General features: G+C 60.3%; 1 protein-coding gene across 1 annotated transcript in view; it reads right to left on the reverse strand.

Annotated features, from left to right (window-relative positions):
- The window catches only part of NTSR1 (neurotensin receptor 1), a 45,621-nt gene extending 27,399 nt beyond the window's left edge, over positions 1–18,222 (reverse strand). Inside the window, exon 1 of the mRNA XM_027046618.2 lies at positions 17,352–18,222. Coding sequence (XP_026902419.1) covers positions 17,352–18,065 — 714 coding nt within the window. The 5' untranslated portion in view covers positions 18,066–18,222. The remainder of the gene's footprint in view (positions 1–17,351) is intronic.
- Positions 18,223–19,102: the final 880 nt, after the last annotated feature.

Here is a 19,102-nt window from a genome sequence, read left to right on the forward strand (position 1 = left end):
CCACCTGTTGGAGGGGCGTCCGGGCTGAGACGGGCTGTGATCGCACCCGGGCTGCTCCCTGACGTGTGGACGTCTCAGGACGGTGCCGATGAGCTCAGGCGCTGTGCCGGTGGGGAGAAGGCAAGGGGAGCTGGGGGCTGTCCCCACCCCCCTCCACAAGTCTGAGGGGCCGTGGGGGGCCACGGCGGCCTTTGTGCACGGGTCCCCAGGGGGGAGGATGGGACTGGGCCCGGTTCCCCAACCGGACCGGAAGGTCTCTCTGGACCAGTGAACACAGGGAAGGCGTCTCGTTCCCGCCACGCGCTCCTTAGGAGCACCAGAGCCCCGCCCTCCAGCCGGTTTCCCGACTGGACTCAGGACCCAGGGGACCGACCCACACGCGGCAGCTGGTTTGCAGGCCACCTGCGTGCGGATGGCCGTGCCGGCTTGAGCATCGGACAGTGTCTGTAGCTTTGCTCAGCCGTAGGGGACAAGCTGGAGTTCTGGCCGGGCTGTAGGTGGCCCCATTATCCGTAGAGATAGCACCACTGGCCCCCAACTCAGCCAAATAATGAAGAAAGCCCTCGACGCCTGCGAACACGCCTGGGCTCTACCGGCCTGCCCCGCATGGGACAGCTGGATTCTCTGGGGACCGGCGTGCAGGGGGCAGGGGGCGTCAGCTCTACCTTCTGGGGGGGACACGGGATGTAGAGGGAGGGGCAGCCGGGGGCCTGTCGCCTCCCACCCCCCAGGCCAGGTGCCTCTGTGGTTCTCTTCATAAAGAGCCCGTCCTTCTGGGCTCCCCTCTCCAACAGCGGCTGTTTCTCCAGGACAGGAGGAATGAAAACACGTTTAATTTATTGCCGACGGAAGCGAAAATCCTCGCAAGTGGGGGCCCAAGCTGCGGGGGAGGGGGGCTGGGGGGGCCTGGAGAGCCATCCTGTTTGCGTCCTGGCCTGTGCTGGGGCTCCAACTGTGCTGCCCCCAGCTCACGAGGTCAGGGCAAGTGTCGACCCAACGCTCCACCTACCTTGTGAATTAGTTACAAAGGTCAGGGAAGGATTCCACTGAACGTCAGCAGGAGGCCCCCCAGAAAGGGCTGAAATTGGTGCTAAACGCTTTAAACGCTTTAAACGCCAACCAAAGCATCCGGCCTGGGGGCTGGGAGGAGGTGGCCAGTGACCACGTGCTGATGACCCGGCTGAGTCTTGGTGAAATGTGGCTCCTGTGTGGTCAAGCCCTGGGGGCTGGGACAGAGCAGAAGATCCCTGGGCCCTTGTGGGAACCAGTGAGGCACAGGCAGTGGTTGGAACAGGGGCTTGGAGCCCTCCTGTTCCGGGGCGGGGAGCTCTTGTGGGTGGCAAGGGCACCCGTGCCCCGGGCTGAAGGGAGCCAGGGGCCCTGACCACACCCTGGCCTCACTGCCTAGCCCCCCACGTTTCCAGCTTGCCTTTGGGCCAGAGCAACCCCCTGACCACGCTCCCAGCATCCACGCCTGCCCTCCGGCCCACCCAGCACATCAGAGCCGCCCTGGTGCCGGTCCCAGAATTAAGCCCAGACCTGCTCTGCACGCACGTCCCTGTGGCCTTCACGGTGGCTGCGTGGAGGCACCTTCACGGACCCTGACCCAAACTCAGTGACCTGCACCTGTGCGAAATGTCATGGGCTTGGGGCCGGAAGGCTGGGCCCCAGAACCACAGACATAACACCCCCTCGCCGTGGCCAGCCCGACCGTCAGAGGTGCCTGTCCCCTGTGTGGCCGTGAAAGCCATCTGAGCTTGTGGCCCGGCACAGAGTCAGACAAGAACCAGTCAGCGCACTGGGGCTGGCACGTGGGAGAGCTTCCTGCGACGGGACGACAGGACAAGGTGTGGGCAGGCAGGGCAACTGGCCGGGGCTGGCGCAGGATTCTGAGGCTTGTGCCGGGGAAGCCCGTTCCACTGCAGCCCGGAGGGTCAGGGGAACGGGCAGCGACAGCCCAGCAGGTGCACGTGGAGACAGCGCCCGAGACGCGGCAGGGGCAGACAGGCCACACGTGCCCCAGTGCACCTCTGCCTCCTCCCGGGTCTCCCGTGGGCCCTGCCTGGTGGGGGGCAGGGCCAGTAGAAGGGAAAGAGGCACTCGGGGCAGGCGCGACGGAGAAGGTGGGGGTTCTGGGGTGAGGGGCACACGGATGCCACATCACGTGCCACTGCGTTGGTGGGAAGACGGATTTGTGGCGCCAGCCCCCCAGGGTCACTACCAGCATTTCGTGAGATTACGGATGAAAGGGGGCCCTTGGCATGCCCGAGCTGCAGTCCCCTCCCTCCCTATGCCCCACCCCCACCCCCACCAGGGGTCGAGTCCTTGCAGGGGGGCCAGAGGCACTTCCTCAGCTGAAGACACTCAGAGCACAGCCCCGTCGCGCTGGGACGATCGGGACCATCTCATCGGAGGGCCGTGAGCTCTGCACCCGCTCCTCCCTGTTCCTCCCCGTGCATCTATCAGGGGGCCCCGGGCCTGGAGCTGGGGGCCGGTCAAGGGCTCAGGGGACAGAGCGCTGCGTCTGCACCCGGGAGCAAGACGGCCCGGCGGGCAGTGCGCGGGGAGTGAGCCCCCGCTGGGACAGGCAGCCCTGGCCCGGCTTCTGCCTCTGGCCACGAACTGTGGCCCAGTGGGGCTACCGGCGGACACTGAATGTAGGTCCAGGCCCCGATGCCCAGAACCTGTGGGTGGAACCGTACTTGGAAAAAGGGTCTTTGCAGATGTAGTTAAGGACATTGAGATGAGATCACGTTGCCTTAGGGTGGCCCCGAGTCCAATGACAAGTGTCCCTGTGACAGGAGAGGAGAGCCACAGACACAGAGGAGACACCACGTGAAGACACAGGCAGAGACTGGAGGGGCGCAGCCACGGGTCAAGGGACGCCTGGGGCCACCCGAGGCTGCAAGGGGCGGGAGGGACCTTCCTCTAGGGCCTGTCCACACCTCGGTTTCAGACTTCTGGCCTCCACAGTTGCAACAGGACAGGACAGGACAGTTTGAGCAGCATGGTCCATGGTCCCGTGCTACCGTGGCCCCAGGGTCCGCGCACACGGCTCCCGAGACCCACGGCACTTTCCGTGGCCCTCACGATAGGCAGAAGCAGAAGAGGTGTTTGGGGTTAGAGCCTTTTCCAAACAGGAATCTCTGCCGCCCCCCCACCCCCCGTGGTTTCCACTGGGGCTTTCTGAGCGTCTTCTAGCTGATCTCAGATCCGACACAAATGTAGGTATTTTTAATACATTAGACGGCGTCTCTTAAACAAGCTGTTAGGAAGATGAATTGCAGAGGTTTTACGGGTGCTTGCTTTGCCTAAATGCCCTGCAATTATCTGCGCCTCGTCGGCGGGCGCGTGTGACGGGGAGCCTCAGAGGCGCCTCACCGTTCCAGAAAAGCTTCTTCAGCCGGGGTGCGCGTCCCGACCCCAGGTCACCGCTCAAGCGTCTGCGTGGCAGCCTGCGTGGCCGGCTCGGACTTTTTCCCAATCTGCCGAGCCTCGGAGGCCAAAAGGGCCCCCGGAAGACCACTGCCCCTCAAGCCCAGGCCCGGGCGTGGCAAGTGCCCTGTCCTCCTCTAACTCTGCCCAGCACCCAGCTGGGCCCAAGTCTCCCGGGAGGACGGCTGGCCTCAGCAAAATGGGCCTCAGGGCCGGGCAGAGTCTAGGGCCCAGGCATCGTGCCAGCCCGTGGGGGTGCAGAGGGGCCTGTGGGCTGGTCACGTCCCTTCCCGCCTCACGGGGGCATCGCTGCAAGTGCCACACAGGACTGCCAGGGACCCAGCTGCTTGACGCCTTCCTCACAGGGTGCTCCTGTCTGCATTATCCTCCTCTCGCCCCGGACCCTGGTGCCTGTGCTCCTGGCCCGCTGTCAGGGGAAGACGGGCGGACCGCCTGGGGGCCACCGGGGGTGAGGTTCACCAGAAGCTGGTTTCGAAGAAGTCTAAGCGCTTTTCCGGGGCTTGGCCCTGTCTCCCCGCCCCCCGGCGGTGGGGGAGTGGGGAGCAGGGAGGATTCAGTGGTGCTGTGCAGGAGTCCCCACCCTGAGGACAGTCCAGAAGGGGGTCTCCAGGCTGCAAGTCCAAACCGGCTGGAAAGCTTCCCGCCCCCACTTGGTGCTCCTTTCCTTTAAGGGTTCCCGGGGCGGGGGTGCCGCTGGGAGCTCGGGAGAGCCCGGAGCCAGGGATCCTGGGAGTGGGGTGAGGACAGATGCGATCGCGTCTCCCTCATCCCCAGGCAATAAATAGTGGCCCTCGACAGCTTCCAGCCGCGCACATCCTGTTGGGCACAGCGCCTGACGAGCTACAAATGAGCTCATCTTTGATTTTGGCCCCATCGGCGAGTCCTGGACGTCCCGACGCTCGGGGTTCCCAAGTGACATGACCCAGACGCGCTTCCACTTGGGCCCGAGCCGCGGGGGCTACGGCTCCGCAGTCCTGACAAACCGCGGGGAAGTTACGCAGCCCCCGCCCTGCCGTGAGCGGTTACAACTTAATCACTCCCGAGCAGGGATGATTACCGCCCCAGGACTCTCTGAACTTCAGGAGATTGAAAATGGTGTGTGTTTTTTTAAATAGAGGAAGTGTTTTTTTGAGTTATGAGAGCACAAAAGTCGCCGAAGAATGCTCTTAACCTTTAAACATGTCAAGGGAGAGTTACTGAACTTTACGATAAAATCACCTTTTAGCAGACAAGGAGCTAAAAACGTTCAAGTCCAAATAATGTCACTCTTTCATAAGCTTCTGTAGAAGACTCACTGGAACACAGAGGCCGTCTTCAACTTCGTGTTCCTGGGATAACTATGTTTCTTTGTTAGCCATTCTTTTGCAACGTTGTTTTAATAATTCCTTTGAACCCAAGTCTTCTATCATAAGCTGCCTGGGATATTTTTGAAAGTAGGCAGCGTTTCAACTCCAGGGATGCGTCCCGCGTGGGGCGCTGGACTAAATCCGCTGTCATAAACAGCCATGAAGTTGTCCACAGAGCATCGGGCTATTGTTCTCACACACTGGACAATCCACAGTGCAAGACTGTGGTGGCTGAGGGCGGGGTCCTCCCCAGTTAGAAGGGCTTGGGCTTTCTGCAGAGCTGCACGGACAAGGTGTAGACCAAGATGATCAGTTTGCAACTGAGAGCCCCACTAAAGCAAGAACTGACACTCTTCAGAAGAAGATAACACAACAGAGTCTCTTCGACGCGTCATCTGCAACGCCCAGTAGAAATAAAAAATTACGAGATATGCAAAGAAGCAGGAAAATGTGACCCACTGCTAAGAAAAAAAAGCAATTAGGGGCACCTGGGTGGCGCAGTCGGTTAAGCGTCCGACTTCAGCCAGGTCACGATCTCGCGGTCCGTGAGTTCGAGCCCCGCGTCGGGCTCTGGGCTGATGGCTCAGAGCCTGGAGCCTGTTTCCAATTCTGTGTCTCCCTCTCTCTGTGCCCCTCCCCCGTTCATGCTCTGTCTCTCTCTGTCCCAAAAATAAACGTTGAAAAAAAAAAAAAAAGAAAAAAGAAAAAAAAGCAATTGGCTAAAACAGACCTCCAGGTGAGCGATGGGAAGTGGGAAGTGTCAGGTGTGAACGGGTATAATGTGAATTTCTATCAGACGCCGATAACTTAAGGATGCACGTTTATGGCCCCGGAGCAGCTGTTACAGGAATAGAGACAGGTGCGCCTAAAAAAGTCAGTGGGGGAAATAACACAGAATTCTCTGGCGCCCCAGTCAGAGGACTAAGAAAGGGATCTCTGGAAACCACAGAGCGTGGGAGGAAGTGTCGGCAAGGAGACAGTGGGAAAAGGGGCCCCCCAATTCTTGCATGAATCGACAGCAGTCCTGGGGTTACCCTTGACCTGCACATGTATGGGACGCACCTAGCGAGCTGGAGTAAAGAGCCTGAAAACTGCACTGTGACATAAACCACCTCCAAGAACCAGGACTACACCCTGAACGGTGGGCGCACGGGGGAGGGCACGTGGGAGGGACGGACGCCACAGCCACCGCCACCAGACAGCCCTCACAGGCTCCCTGACCAAAGACGAGACTCAACCAAAAACCTCAACGTCTTCCAGAGGGTTCTAAATCACCCCAGATGCCACGGCAATATTCTAAGTGTCCAGAAAGCAATCCAAAATTACTTGATGTTGAAGGAACCGGGAAAACCTAAGTCTTCCGCAAAAGACGACACAGATCGCCCTCAGGAGGACGCAGAAGGTGTTCCCAGACAAGGGTGTTACGGCAGGTGTTGGAACCATGCTCCTCGAGGTAAGCCAACTCTCTCGAAATGGATGGAGAGAACCAGTGGGAATTTTGGAACTAAACAATACAGCGTGGCCAGCCAAATCAGCCCTCAGAGAGTGATACGCCCCACAGAAGCGCATGCCCTGCGAGGGCGCACGCGTCGCTCGCCAGCTCAGACAGGGACTCGGGGCCGTCGGACGAACGTGAACCCCTTTGGGGAAGTGAAATCGCGCAAGCATGTTCTCCAAACATATGGCATTACAAATCAATGACAAAGCGTCGTCTGGAAAATCCCCAAACGTTTGCAAATTAAACAACACGATTCTAAACAGTCCAAAGAGCAGAGGGAATTAAATCTCAGGAGAAATGAGAAAACCTGTTGGACTGAATTAGAACCCATTTTGCAAATTTTGAAATGCTACTAAGGCAGCATTTGGGAGGGAGTCTGTAGCATTAAATGTTTAAACTGCAAAAGAATAAGGCCTTGAATCATGAGTCTAAGCTTCTACCTTAAGAAGTCTAGGAGCTCAAAACAGACTAAATCCAGACCAGGCACAGAAAGGAGACGAAGACAGGAACATAAAATAAATACGACCAAAGCAGAAAGACACCAGAAAAAATCAGTGAAGCTGGTTAATCGAAAAAAGAGTAACAATACGGGTAAACAGGCCGTACTGAGCAGGGGAGAAAAGAGAATGCACAGACCACTGATATCAGGAGTGGAAAAAACAAGGGATGGTTACAGACCCCACAGGTAGGACCCGGTGACAAAGCCAAGCCACGAACTGCAAGCCGCCAAATTTGACAACTTAGAGAAAATGCACCAATTCCCTGAAAGACACAAGTTGCCCGAACTTGGGAAGAAACGCACCCCGGACCCTCTCCGTACCTAGGAAGGGTCTTGAATTCACGGCCAGAACCCGTCCCACGAAACTCCAGGCCCAGACGGGTTCACCGAAAGATGCCACCAAACCTTTGAAGAAGAAATACTACCAATTCCACACAATCTCTTTCAGAAAATAGGAGAGGAGCAGATACTTTTCAGACCATTTTATGAAACCAGCATTATCCGGACACCAAAACCAGACAAAGACATACAAGAAGCCAAAGCTGCAGACCAATGTGTCTCAGGAGCAAACACACAAAGATTCTCAACCAAGTATTAACAAACCAAATCCGGCAACATACAAACGGGACGATACGTGACATGACCAGGTGGAGTTTGTACCAGAAACATGAGGCTGGGGTCGACCCACGACGCAGCGATTGCAGGACGAGGTATTTGGGCAAAGGACACAGAAATACAGACTTGAAGGGGCACACACACCACGATGTTCACAGCAGCACCCTCGACAACAGCCAGACTATGGACACAGCCTGCCTGTCCATCGACGGATGATGGATGAGGAAGATGTGGTGTTTATATACAGCGGAGTACTACTCAGCATCACAAAGAATGAAATCCTGCCATTTGCAACGACGTGGATGGAGCTAGAACGTAGTATTATGTCAAGCAAAGTAAGTCAGAGAAAGACAAATACCATATGATTTCACTCACATATGGAATTTAAGAAATAAAACAGATGAACATATGGGAAGGGGGGGAAGAGAAGAGAGGAAAACAAACCATAAGAGACTTAGATACAGAGAACAAACTGAGGTTGATGGAGGGAGGGGCGTGGGGGACGGGCTAGATGGGGGATGGGCACAAAGGAGGGCACGTGTTGGGATGAGCACGGGGTGTTGTATGTGAGTGATGAGTCACTGGGTTCTGCTCCTGAAACCAATATCGACTTAATGAACTAGAATTTAAGTAAAAATTTGAAAAAAAAAAAAAAAAAAAAAAGAAATGTGAGTCTGGTTCAACATTAAAAATCAGTCAACATTTTCCACTGATACAAGGCGCCCAGAGTAGTTGTGTCCACAGAGGCAGAAGTAGAGGGCAGGGCAGGTGAGGGGGCAGTGGGTGGGGCAGGGGCAGGGCAGGGGGAGCAGGGGCGGGCAGTGTGAGGACCAAGTTCTCAAGTTCTCGTCTGGGAAGATGAAGGAGTCCTGAGGGCAGGTCGTGGGGACAGTCACACTGAAATGTGGGTGTGCTCAGTGTCATTGAAACAGACACTTAAAAATGGCTAAAATGGTGAATTTTATATTATATACGCTTGACCACAACAAAACACTAATCAATGTAATTCACTGTATTAACTAAGGAAGAAAAATCATACGATCACACCAATAATGGAGAAAAAGCATTGGACAAAATTCAGCATCCGTTCATGATAAACACCCTCAGCAAACTAGGAATAGAAGGGAAATTTCTTAATCTGATAAAGATCATCTACTAAAAACTTAACAAAAAACCTCATATTAATTATAAAGCACAAATATTTTCTCTCCAAGATCAGGAACGAGGCCGGGAGATTTTCTCTTCTGCCCAGATTACGTATCAGAAGTCACAGCCGGCGCGATGAGACAATAAAAGGAAATTACAGGCATACAGATTGGACAGGATGAAGTGAAACTTTCTCTATTCACAGACGACAGGACTGCCTGCACAGAAAACCCCAGGGAACCTACAAAATTATTTGCAGAATTCATACGTGTGCTTACCATGGTCACAAGACACACATCAACCCACAAACCCACTCACGTTTCTCTATGCTGGCCGTCAACGACGGGAAAGAGAAAAAATTTTAAGAGCCCGTGTGCAATAACCCCAAACATGAATACTTAGGTGTAACCTAACTGAGCCCATCAGGATCTGTGTGCCGGCAGAGGCACAGTAACCGCGGCAAAGGGGACCTAACCGAACAGAGGGCTGCGTTGTGCTTGGGGACCAGATGTCTCAGGGTTAAGATGCCAAGTCTCCCCCCACTGAGCCACACACTGTCCCAGTTTAAATCAAAACCCCTGCGGGCGCTTCTGTGGACGCTGAGAAGCGGATTCTAACATTTACATAGAAAACAAAGGAACGAGAGTAGCACAGGGCTTCTGGAAAAGAACAGGAGGACCGAGGAGCCCGCCGTCTGGAACACCCCCCACAAGCCTGTGGTGCTGGAGGCAGTCTGGGGGCAGGGACGGCACAGACACGCAGACGGAGGAAGGTCTGGGCAGAGCCCCGCACGGGAGGTCAGGTGACTTTTGATGGAGGTGTCAAAAAACTTCAGCGCAGAGAAGATCGTCTTTTCTCGAGCGGCACTGACCGCTTGGATGTGGATATGTAAAAAGAAAAGACAAGCATCCATAGCTCACCCTGTGGAAAAATTAACTGAAAACAGATCATAAACCTGCATGTGAAACATAAATGACGAAGATGATGGAAGGAACTGGGGAAGGGGATCTTCGTGAATTCCTAGACACAACACCAAGAGTGTGATTCGTTAAAACGTCTGATAAGTTGGAGTCTGTCAAAACGACAGCTGTTTTCTGTGACAAACAAGGTCAGGAAAATGCACAGATAAACCACAGGGGAGAAAATGCTTGTGAAGCACATATCTGCACAGACGACTCGTATGCAGTTTTCAAAACTCTCAAAATTCAGTAAGAAAACAAGTCAGTTTAAAACCTCTGGGGGGCTCCGTCGGTTAAGCCTCCGACTGCGGCTCAGGTCAGAATCTCGCGGTTCGTGGGTTCGAGCCCCACGCTGAGCTCTGCGCTGACAGCTCGGAGCCTGGAGCCCGTTTCGGATCTTGTGTCTCCCTCTCTCTCTCTGCCCCTCCCCTGCTTGTGCTCTGTCTCTCTCTCTCTCAAAAATAAATAAACACTAAAAATGAAAAAAAATACATAAATAAAAACTGGGCAAGGTACCGAAACCGACATGTTGTCAGAGAAGGCGCACAGGCGCGGACAGAGCGTGGCGAGCCGCTCCACGGCACCGATCATTAGGGAAACGCAAACCAAACCTCAAGGTCCCACGGCACGCCCCTGGGGGCTAGAGGAAAACAAGGGTTGCGCCTACGACAGCAGGTGCGGGCAGCCGCAGAGCGCCCGGACGTTCCGTACGGCACCTCCATTTGGGAAAAGCTTGGCCGTTTCCTAAAAGGTCGAACACCCTCCCGTATGACCCGGCAACCCGGCTCCCTCCTCAGGATTCACTCTGGAGGAAATGAGAACGCACGTTCACACTGAAGCCTGAACCAAGGACGAGCTGCTGCTCAAAACTGGAAACGAGCCAGTGCCCCTCACCCGGCAAACGGATACACAGACGTGGTCCAAGCTTCAACGGAATCCTCCATAAAAGGAGGAAGAGCTCTTGACTCAGACAACAGCGAGCACCGTGCTAAGTGACAGAAGCCAGACTCGGTAGGTGACGCCCCGTGAGGCTCCGTTTACGTGACATTCTGGAAAAGGCGGGGCATGCCTGCCCCAAAGCAACAGGACAAGACAAAGCTTTGGGGCAACAAGACCGGCCGCGCTGCTCTGAGCTGCAGTTACGGGGCTGTGTGCGTTTGCCAGAACTCAGAAGGAAGCAAAAGGAAAGTGATTTTTACTAGGCGTAGACCTTAAATCTTGTTTTAAGTTTATTTATTTGAGAGAGCGGGCGTGTGTGCGTGCGGGAGAGGGGCAGAGAGAGAGAAGGAGAGAGAATCCCAAGCCGGCTCCAGGCTCTGAGCTGTCAGCACAGAGGCTGATGCGGGGCTCGAACTCAGAAACCGCGAGATCATGACCTGAGCTGAGATCAAGAGTTGGACACTTAACCGACTGAGCCCCCAGGAGCCCCTCTAGGGGTAAACTTTAAAATAAAAGGTTTCTGGCAGGACCCGGGGGGTGCACGAGGACCCCCAGAGTGTGGACGCACACGGATGACAGAAATAGCTCCCAGCCCCGGGACGAGGACCCTCCTGGGAGGAGAGCAGCTCTTGTTGCCTTCAAACCACAGATCGCAGGTCCTGGTCTCCCCACGAACGCCGCTGTTCTGTGGTGTGCGTGTCGCGGAGCCCTCGCGCGGCGCCCGGGGCCGTCCCAAGCACGCCAAGTGCCCTGACCCAGTGGGCTGCGAGCCGCCACCCGCAGCTGGTGGACAAAGAAATGAGGTGCAGGTCATGTCGCTTGGCCAGGGTCCTACGGCTGGCCAGCGGTGAGGCCTCCGTGCTGCGTGCCCCCGAGGGGCCCTACTGCCCCCCTGCCCCCGCCCTGCCCCCACACCAGCCCAGGGTGATGACGCAGGGGTGCGGTCTCGCAGGCTGCAGGGGAGCAGCCTCCTGGCTGGACCCGAGGAGCCCGGCCCTCACCGGACGGCACCAGGCCGGGCCGGCCACACGGCCCCTAGTGGCTGCACCTTTGCCGGTGGCTGCTGGGGACGGCAGGGGTCTCCGGGGCCCAGGCGGAGCCCAGGGCCGTGAGCTCGGCAACACTGTGCTCCTCTGGGTGTGGGAGTCAGGCCCTCGTCCCCTGTGCCTCCTGGGCCCCCAGCACCTGCCTGGCTCTCGGTGCGAGCGGAGGGGAGACGGGGCTGCCGGGCTTTGAGCTCCCCGCGAATGTTCCCAGGACCCCTCGGGTCCTTCCGGGCCATTGGGCCTTCAGGAGGACCATGAGAGGGGACCTGGTGCTCCCCAGGGCCTTCACGGGGTGAGGTCTCCGAGCGCCCTCAGCTTGGTTCCTGACGCGCTCACTGACACGTAATTCAGTCATGAAATTACCCCTCAGTCCACAGCTCCACGAGCTCTGATAAAAGCCCTGCCACGTAAGGGACACCAGTCAGGAGGCAGGACACTGATGGCCCAAAGTCGACCCCGCCCCCAGCCCGTCAGCCACTAATCTGTCCCCAGTGCTGTCCCTTTTCCGGAATGTCGGTGGTTTTCTGACGGTGCTGCTTTCGCTCAGCGCGTTCCTTCGGGGACCCCGACGCTTCACGGGTGAGGAAAGGCCCGAGACCCCGCAGACGAGGGCGGACAGCAGTCAAACCTGGACCCAGGAAGTGGGAGTGGGCGAGGCTTAATGGGGACGCAGAGCCCTTCCCGACTGACGGCCGAGTGCTGGCGGTGGGGACGGCTGAACCGGTAATCTGCTGTGTGTGCGTCACCACAATGGAAAACAAGAAAGGCTTCAGATGCCTTTTCTCCTCGTAACACAAGCCGCTGGGAGACCAGATGGGGTGTGTGGCTGTTCCTTCTGTGCTGGAGGGAAACAAAGCCCCACCCCCCCCCCCCAAGCCCCGACGTCATGAGCAGGTGGGATACCCTCCCCTCCGCTGCCAGGCACACACCCCCCCCGGGACCGCCCATCCTGCAAGCCTGTCCTCCCTCGGTGGACACTCTGCCCTTGGGCAGTGCCCGGCTTTGACAGCTGGCTCGCAGCCTCCACGGCGATTGCCCTTTCCGGCCCAGCGTCTAACTGGAAACCCCGCGTTGGGCTTACCAGCCCTGTCTCTTTAATCCCAGGGCACTGGCGCTGATTTCAGGAGGTCCCTCACTTAGGAGGCGGAGGGGGACCCATGCTCTGGAGGGGCCGCTGCGCCCTCAGTGCCCAGGGTGGGGGGATGTGATGGTACCAGCTGGGAGCTGGGCACTCTGGCATCCTCCGCGTCCCCCACTGCCCTGTCACGTTGGTGGGGACCCTGCGGCTCGCTACCCTTTACCCACGAGAGTGCCAGCATCACTGAGGCCGGCCGGCTGCGACCACCGGGCCTGTGGCTCACAGGCAGGGGCAGGAACGGAGAATCGAGGTGCCACAGGGCAGAGGCCCTGAGAAAATGCCTCCTGGTCTAATTTTATTGGATCCAATTTTCTCCCACTTTGTGGAGGCAGGTCCTGGCTGCCTCTGCCCCCGCGGAGCCACGTCAGCCCTTGAGGGCCTGTGATGGAGCTGCCTCGGCTCTGGGCAGGGGGGTGAGGGGCGCCAGCTCCTCCCCCACGCCCCTGCTCCTCCGGAAAGACGGTGTATCCCTGCCGGGGACACGCCTGTCTAGGAAGGTGAACAAAGGAGCAGGGAGCCCCCAGGAGCAGGATCCTTCGTCCACGCAGCTGCTACGAGGCCCGCGGGGGCTGGAAACAGCAACAATGAAGTGACAGCTCCAGAGCCCTCGCTGGTGCCCACCAGGCTCCCCGGCTCCTGCCCTGCGCTCGGAGGGGGGGCTGTCCCCGACTCAGCTCCCCCGCCCCTGCCCTCGCCCAGGCACCGCGGTGCGCGCGGGGTCGCTCTGCCCCAGGAGGCTTCCGGGCTCCCTCCGGCCCTGCCCACGGAGCAGATTTCTCCGAGGGCGGACACACTTTGCCGCTGGTTTGAGCATCACAGAGACCATACATTTACCAAAAAACAGCAGAACCAGGTCTCCCCGGAGAAAAGGCCCTACCGCCCCCAGGACATTCGCCAGGGACAGGGCAAGACCGCCTCGGGGCACCACGTGAGCGCTCGCTTGGGTCCCTGGGATTCTGCCCAGTCATGCCCCTCAGCACCGAGGGCTGGGGTGACCCTGATCCTGGGGGCCGATGCGCACGGCACCTGTTAGAGAAGGATGGGTCCTGAGCTTCCCTCACCAGCCTGCTGCACACGCCGGTCCCCCAGATCCTGTGCCCGGAGCAGCACAGAGGCCTCCCTACTTTTGACGGAAAAGATGGGGCCTCCCAGACCACCCGCTGTTAACTGAGCTGCACAGACAGCCTGCCGTGTGGACAGGATGCTGCACGGGCACACGGTCAAGTACAGCTGCGTGTGCTCGTGTATGTGTGCATGCGTCTGTGTGTGTGCGTGTGTGCATGTGCAACCTGTGTGCACACGTGTGCTCATGTATGTGTGCAAGCGTCTGTGCACGTGTGTCTGTGTCGAAGCACACACGTGTGTTGATGTGTAATACGAGCACATACGTGTCTGCGTGTTCCTCTTTGCATGTCGACGTGCACGCGTGTGCACGTCCGTGTGCCTCTGGGTATCTCCATGTTCGTGCATGTATGTCTGTGCATGTGTCTCTGTGTGTGCACCTGTATGTGTTTGCATACGCGTGGCCACAGCCCCCAGGCTTGAGAACACTGGTCCGGACGTCAGCGCCTCCCCTCCCCCCTTCTCTAACTGGGAGAACACATGGGGACAACATGAGTCTAGGGAGCTGGGGCTGGCACCAGGCAGAGCTGGTGACCAGGTTAGCGACCGCCTTGGGGCAGGCGGCATATTTGCTGCTGAGTTCTGGGTCAGGCTGGGGGCCGCCGGGATTATGAGGCTGGACAAGCCCCCGGCCAGGTCCGATCTGAACCAGATGCACAACCCCCCCAGGCGTCTGCCACCCCGGTCACCGGTCCCCTCGGCTCACTGCCTTTGGAACTCGCCGCACTCAGTAAGTGCTCAGGTCGCATTCGCCGGAGGGATGGGCATCCCACCCGAGCAGCAACAGAGAGCGTGGCTGAGGTCAGAGCAGGGACCCGGCAGGGCTGCGTGGGACCAAACACGACCCAGCCCGGGGCAGATCCACAGGAGCAGGGCCACCGGTGCGGCCCGCTGCCCAACCCTGGGCAGACACCTGCATGAACGGTGGAGGCGAAGCTTCTCAGAGGAACTTTCTAAGGGGAGGGCCCCTCGGTGGCTGGTGCACGCACGTCTTTCACTCAGGACGGCTGCACTGGAACCAACAGTGCGTTGGAAAGCCTGAGTCCAGTTCCCTCCTAGGGCCAGAGGAGGGACCGGATTAGGGAACGTGGCAGGCTCCGTGGGCTCCTCCTGCCAGACGCCCTTGTCAACTGGGGGCCCAGGGCCTGGGGTCTCCGCTGGCCCGGGCGTGGCCCTGCCCTCTGTACAAGCTCCCCTTGGCCCAGCTCCAGGCTACCTGCTCAGATAATGAGATACCTGCTCAAGATGTGTTCGGCAATGACCATTCTAAGCTGCTCAGATATCTGACTGAACCACCTCATTTCTAAGCACTAGTTTGCATGTAAGTGCCCAGCATGTGCTCGTGCGGATGGTGGGGAGGGGCGGCGGGGGGGGGACGCTGGTGGCCTCCTGGGGGACACACAGGCTGGAAGAGGCCCCCGCTTTGGAAAGAGGGACCATTCGATCGGCCAACGGCTGCACGCTTCCACCGTGGCCGGTGAAAGGGCGACGTACGGATGGACACAAGCACCCAGCCCCTCCCTGCCGGCAGACGTCGCTGCTTAAAAGACAGCGGACGTTTGCCCCCCGTCCTGCCAAGCGGCCCGGAGGCCCGAGGGGGGAACGTCAACCGGGGGCACCTCTCCTGAGAGGGAGGGGTCGTGTAGAAGGGCCCGGCCACACTCCTGCCGTCCGCCCTCGGCTGTCAGCACGGAGGGAAGGGCGCCTGGAGGGAGCCCTATCGGTCCTTCCCAGCACAAGGCTGCGGCCGATCTGGGGGGCGTCAGGAAGCCAGCGAGCGTTTGGTCAATGCTGGGGCAGCACTATGTCTGTGGGTGCAGAAGTGGGGCCTGTCCATAGTCAGTGCTCAGCAGACATCCTGGACGAATGACACGCCCTGGGCAGTGTGGGTGTGGCACCCTCTGAGCACAGGGACTGGGAGAGACGGCCCTTTAAGAGGTGAAGCAGTGTCACTGAGGCGTCTGATCGCGTGGGGCCAATGGAGAGGACGCTTTGGGGGGGGGGGGGCGTGCCCAGTCTGCTCTGCTGTGGTTTGTTTTTGATGATCCAAACCCGACCGCTCCCGGCCAAGGCCCCCGAGAGCCAAAGGGGCGGGGGTCCGAGTGGAGGCGTCTCCTGGGGTGGGGGCAGCGAGTGCTACTGACTCGACTTGCTGACCTGAACGGCCGCATCATACCTTCAAAGGCAGGTGGCAGTGGCCCCGGGACCCAGCCGAGCGAGACAGGAGCAAGGGAGAAGAAGACTCGGGCCTCGGGAGGAGCGGGGACAACTTCCCACCGTTCACTGCATGCGGCCCTGCGTGCCCTTGCCTCCTGTGCAGATAGGCGGCTGGGCTCTACTCATTTCCCTGCTACGTGTGGCTGGGGTGGGGGTGCCTCTCCACGCAGGGGACCCCGTGGCCACAAGTTCTCAGTGCAGGTGTGGGGGGGGCCACTCGTGGTGGATCAGCCAGAGCCCAGGGAGTGACGTACAGATGACAGTTCCTACCCCACTCCCAGCATGAGTCCTGCTGGGCCGTGTGGAAGGACAGCCCCATGGGGACAGTGGCCCCCCGGCCCCGCCCACCGTCCCCACCCCACCTGCACCTCCGTGGCTACCCGGTCCCGGGGCCGTGACGCAGTCCACGGTGGCATTTCTGTCCTGGCCTGAGAAACCTTGTCTCCAGGGCCAGAACCCCCCACCTGCCAGGAGGCCTTGTCGGAGCCGATTCCCGGGGAGCCGATTCCCGGCGGAGGGCTCCTGCCTGGGCTCTCGAGACACCTTGTTCGGACCCTCGGGCTCTGGCGTTACCCGCTTCACGCGGGCCCCCCACCCGCCACCACGCCCAAATGCCGGAAGCCCTTCCCAGCAGAAGCAACTTTTCACCAGCACCACCAAGACAGTGCTACTGAACATGCCGCGTGCAAGCCCTTCCCACACGCTTCCTCCTCGATCCTCTGTCACTTGAGGCCACGGCTGTGATCACCCTGGTTCACAGGCGGGAAAACCGAGGCTTACCTAAGGAACCGGCCCCACAGGGCATCAGGCTCGCCTCCACCTCCCAAGTTGTGAGCAGGGGGCAGAGCAGCCAGGAGGCCCGGTGAGGGGGGGGGAAGCAGTGCTGACCCCCGGGGGCTCTGCTGCAGAGGAGAGGGACCCGGCCTCTTGGGGTCACACAGCCTTTTGAGAAGCCGATGAAAGGAATGGCCTCCGGCATGCACACCGGGGTCTGGAGAGATGGCTGAGGCCCATCCGTGGACCCTCAGAGACCTCGCTGATCTGAGGGCCCAGCCCCCTTAGATAGAAGGAGGGGATGAGATGGGGGAGCAAGGTCTGGCCGCGCTGGAGTGCAAGGTGGGAAGAGGAGGGCGGGCTGATCCTGAGGACCCCCTGCCCCCCCCATCTCCTTCCCAGCTTCCGAGTAAAACTTCCCGGTGACGTTCTCTAGCGCGCTGTCCCAGAGGGGGACACAGACTGGAAACTACTTTTGGGGTGGGGGAAAGAGAAGCCCGCAGCTTCCCTGAGGGAGAGCCTGCCGACCCTGGCCCCCCCCCCGCGAGACCCCTGTTTCTTCCCAGCCCTCCCTCCCGCGCGAAGCAGCCGCTCACCTGGATGACGACCTTGATCGTGGCGGTGCCCACTATGGGGGTGCACACCAGGCCGCCGGGGTGATGGCCGTCGGCGCTGCGGTTCTGCTGGCCCATGGTGAAGGGCATGGGCAGGGCCAGCAGGCCCGAGGCCAGCCAGATGGCACTGATGAACTTCTTGGTGCGGCTGCGAGACATGAGGGTCTTGGCCTTGAAGGGGTGGCAGATGGCCAGGTAGCGCTCCACGCTGAGGCTGGCCACGTTGAGGGCGGTGGCGTAGGTGCAGGCATCGCGCAGGAAGTAGTAGCCCCGGCAGCCGGCGTCGCCGAAGGCCCAGGGGTGGTGCACCCAGATGAAGTTGTACAGCTCCACGGGCATGGCCAGCATCAGAATGAGCAGGTCGGAGAGCGCCAGGCTGCCCAGGTGGTAATGCACCGTGCTCTGCAGGCTCTGGAGCGACTTCTTGCGCGCCAGCGTGAACGCCGTCACCGAGTTGCCCACGGTGCCCACCGCGAAGAGCGCCAGGTACACGGCGGTCACCAGCACCTTGGAGTAGATGTCCGTGTTCACATCCAGGTCGCTGCTGGGCGTCGCTCGGAGGCGCTCGGACTCATTGACTGAGCCGTTACCGAAGCCGGGGACCAGGAGCGCCGCCTCCAGCCCCGAGGGTGGCAGCGGGAAGGGCTTGGCGCCCGGCGCGCCCCGCGGACCCGGCGCCGAGCCGTTGAGGCGCATGGTGGGCGCGGCGCCGGCGGGGACCGAGCGGAGGAAGCCGGCGGGGTGGGCGCGAGACCGAGAGCGGGCGCGCCGTCCAGCCGGAAGCGCCTCCCGGAGCGCCCGAGGGGCGCCGGCCGCAGGGGGCGGGGGCCGGGCCGCCCTCCCGCTCCCCGCCGGCCCGGGCTTCCTCCCCCGACCTCCGGACCCCGCGGGTCCCGGGCGCGCGGAGAGCCTGTGGCGCCGAGCGGAGCGCACGCACGGCCGCCCCGGCGCGCTCACTCCCTCGCCTGCGCTCGCCTCCCGCGCGCTCTCCGCGCACACCGCCTGCCGCGCCCGCGCCCTCCCGGGCTCCGCGCCTCGGCTCAGCGGGCGACGGCGCAGCGCGCCCGGCGGCGGGGGGCGGGGCGGGGTGGGGGCGGGGGCGGCCCCGGCCTCGGCCCCGCCCCGCCCCGCCCGAGTGCCGCTCCCGCCCGGCTCCCGGGGGCCGGGGAGGGGACAGCGGTTCTCTCCAGGCACCTCTCCCGGGGCACGCCCCTCCTTCCCCGCCTTCCCAACTTCTCGGGCCCCCCACCCGCCCCAGGGAGGGAACTGCCCCCTGGTCGTTTGTAGCTGGTTCAAGGAGGGGTGAGGGAGGTGAGCCCCGTTGGCGCGGCTGGGGCGCTGCCCTTCCCTCGTGGGCGCCCAGGCGGCCTCCAGCACAGCTGGGTGGGAGTGGTGAGTGAGGGGGGCAGAGAGCACCCTCGCCCTGCCGGCTGGGTTCCTGCACCTGGCACCCGGGGGCGGGGGCGGGTGGGCACACCCCCCCCCCCCCCTTATGGCCGCCTGGATTTGATCATCACAGGTCATGGTCCCGGCCCAGGCCCAGGGGGGTTGGGAAGGGTGGCCCTGGGGGTCACAGTCAAGGCCTGGCCTTGTCCGTGTGTGGACCCCGCCGTGCTAATAGCAACCCTCCGTAGGCCTAGGGGGTTGAAGGAAGGGAGCGAGACCTAAGAAGCTCGCCCAGACCCCAGACCCTGGCCCACACCTGCCCACGGCGAGCGCATTGGGTCTGTGTT

This window comes from Acinonyx jubatus, chromosome A3, assembly GCF_027475565.1.
Source record: "Acinonyx jubatus isolate Ajub_Pintada_27869175 chromosome A3, VMU_Ajub_asm_v1.0, whole genome shotgun sequence".
Lineage (NCBI taxonomy): Eukaryota > Metazoa > Chordata > Mammalia > Carnivora > Felidae > Acinonyx > Acinonyx jubatus.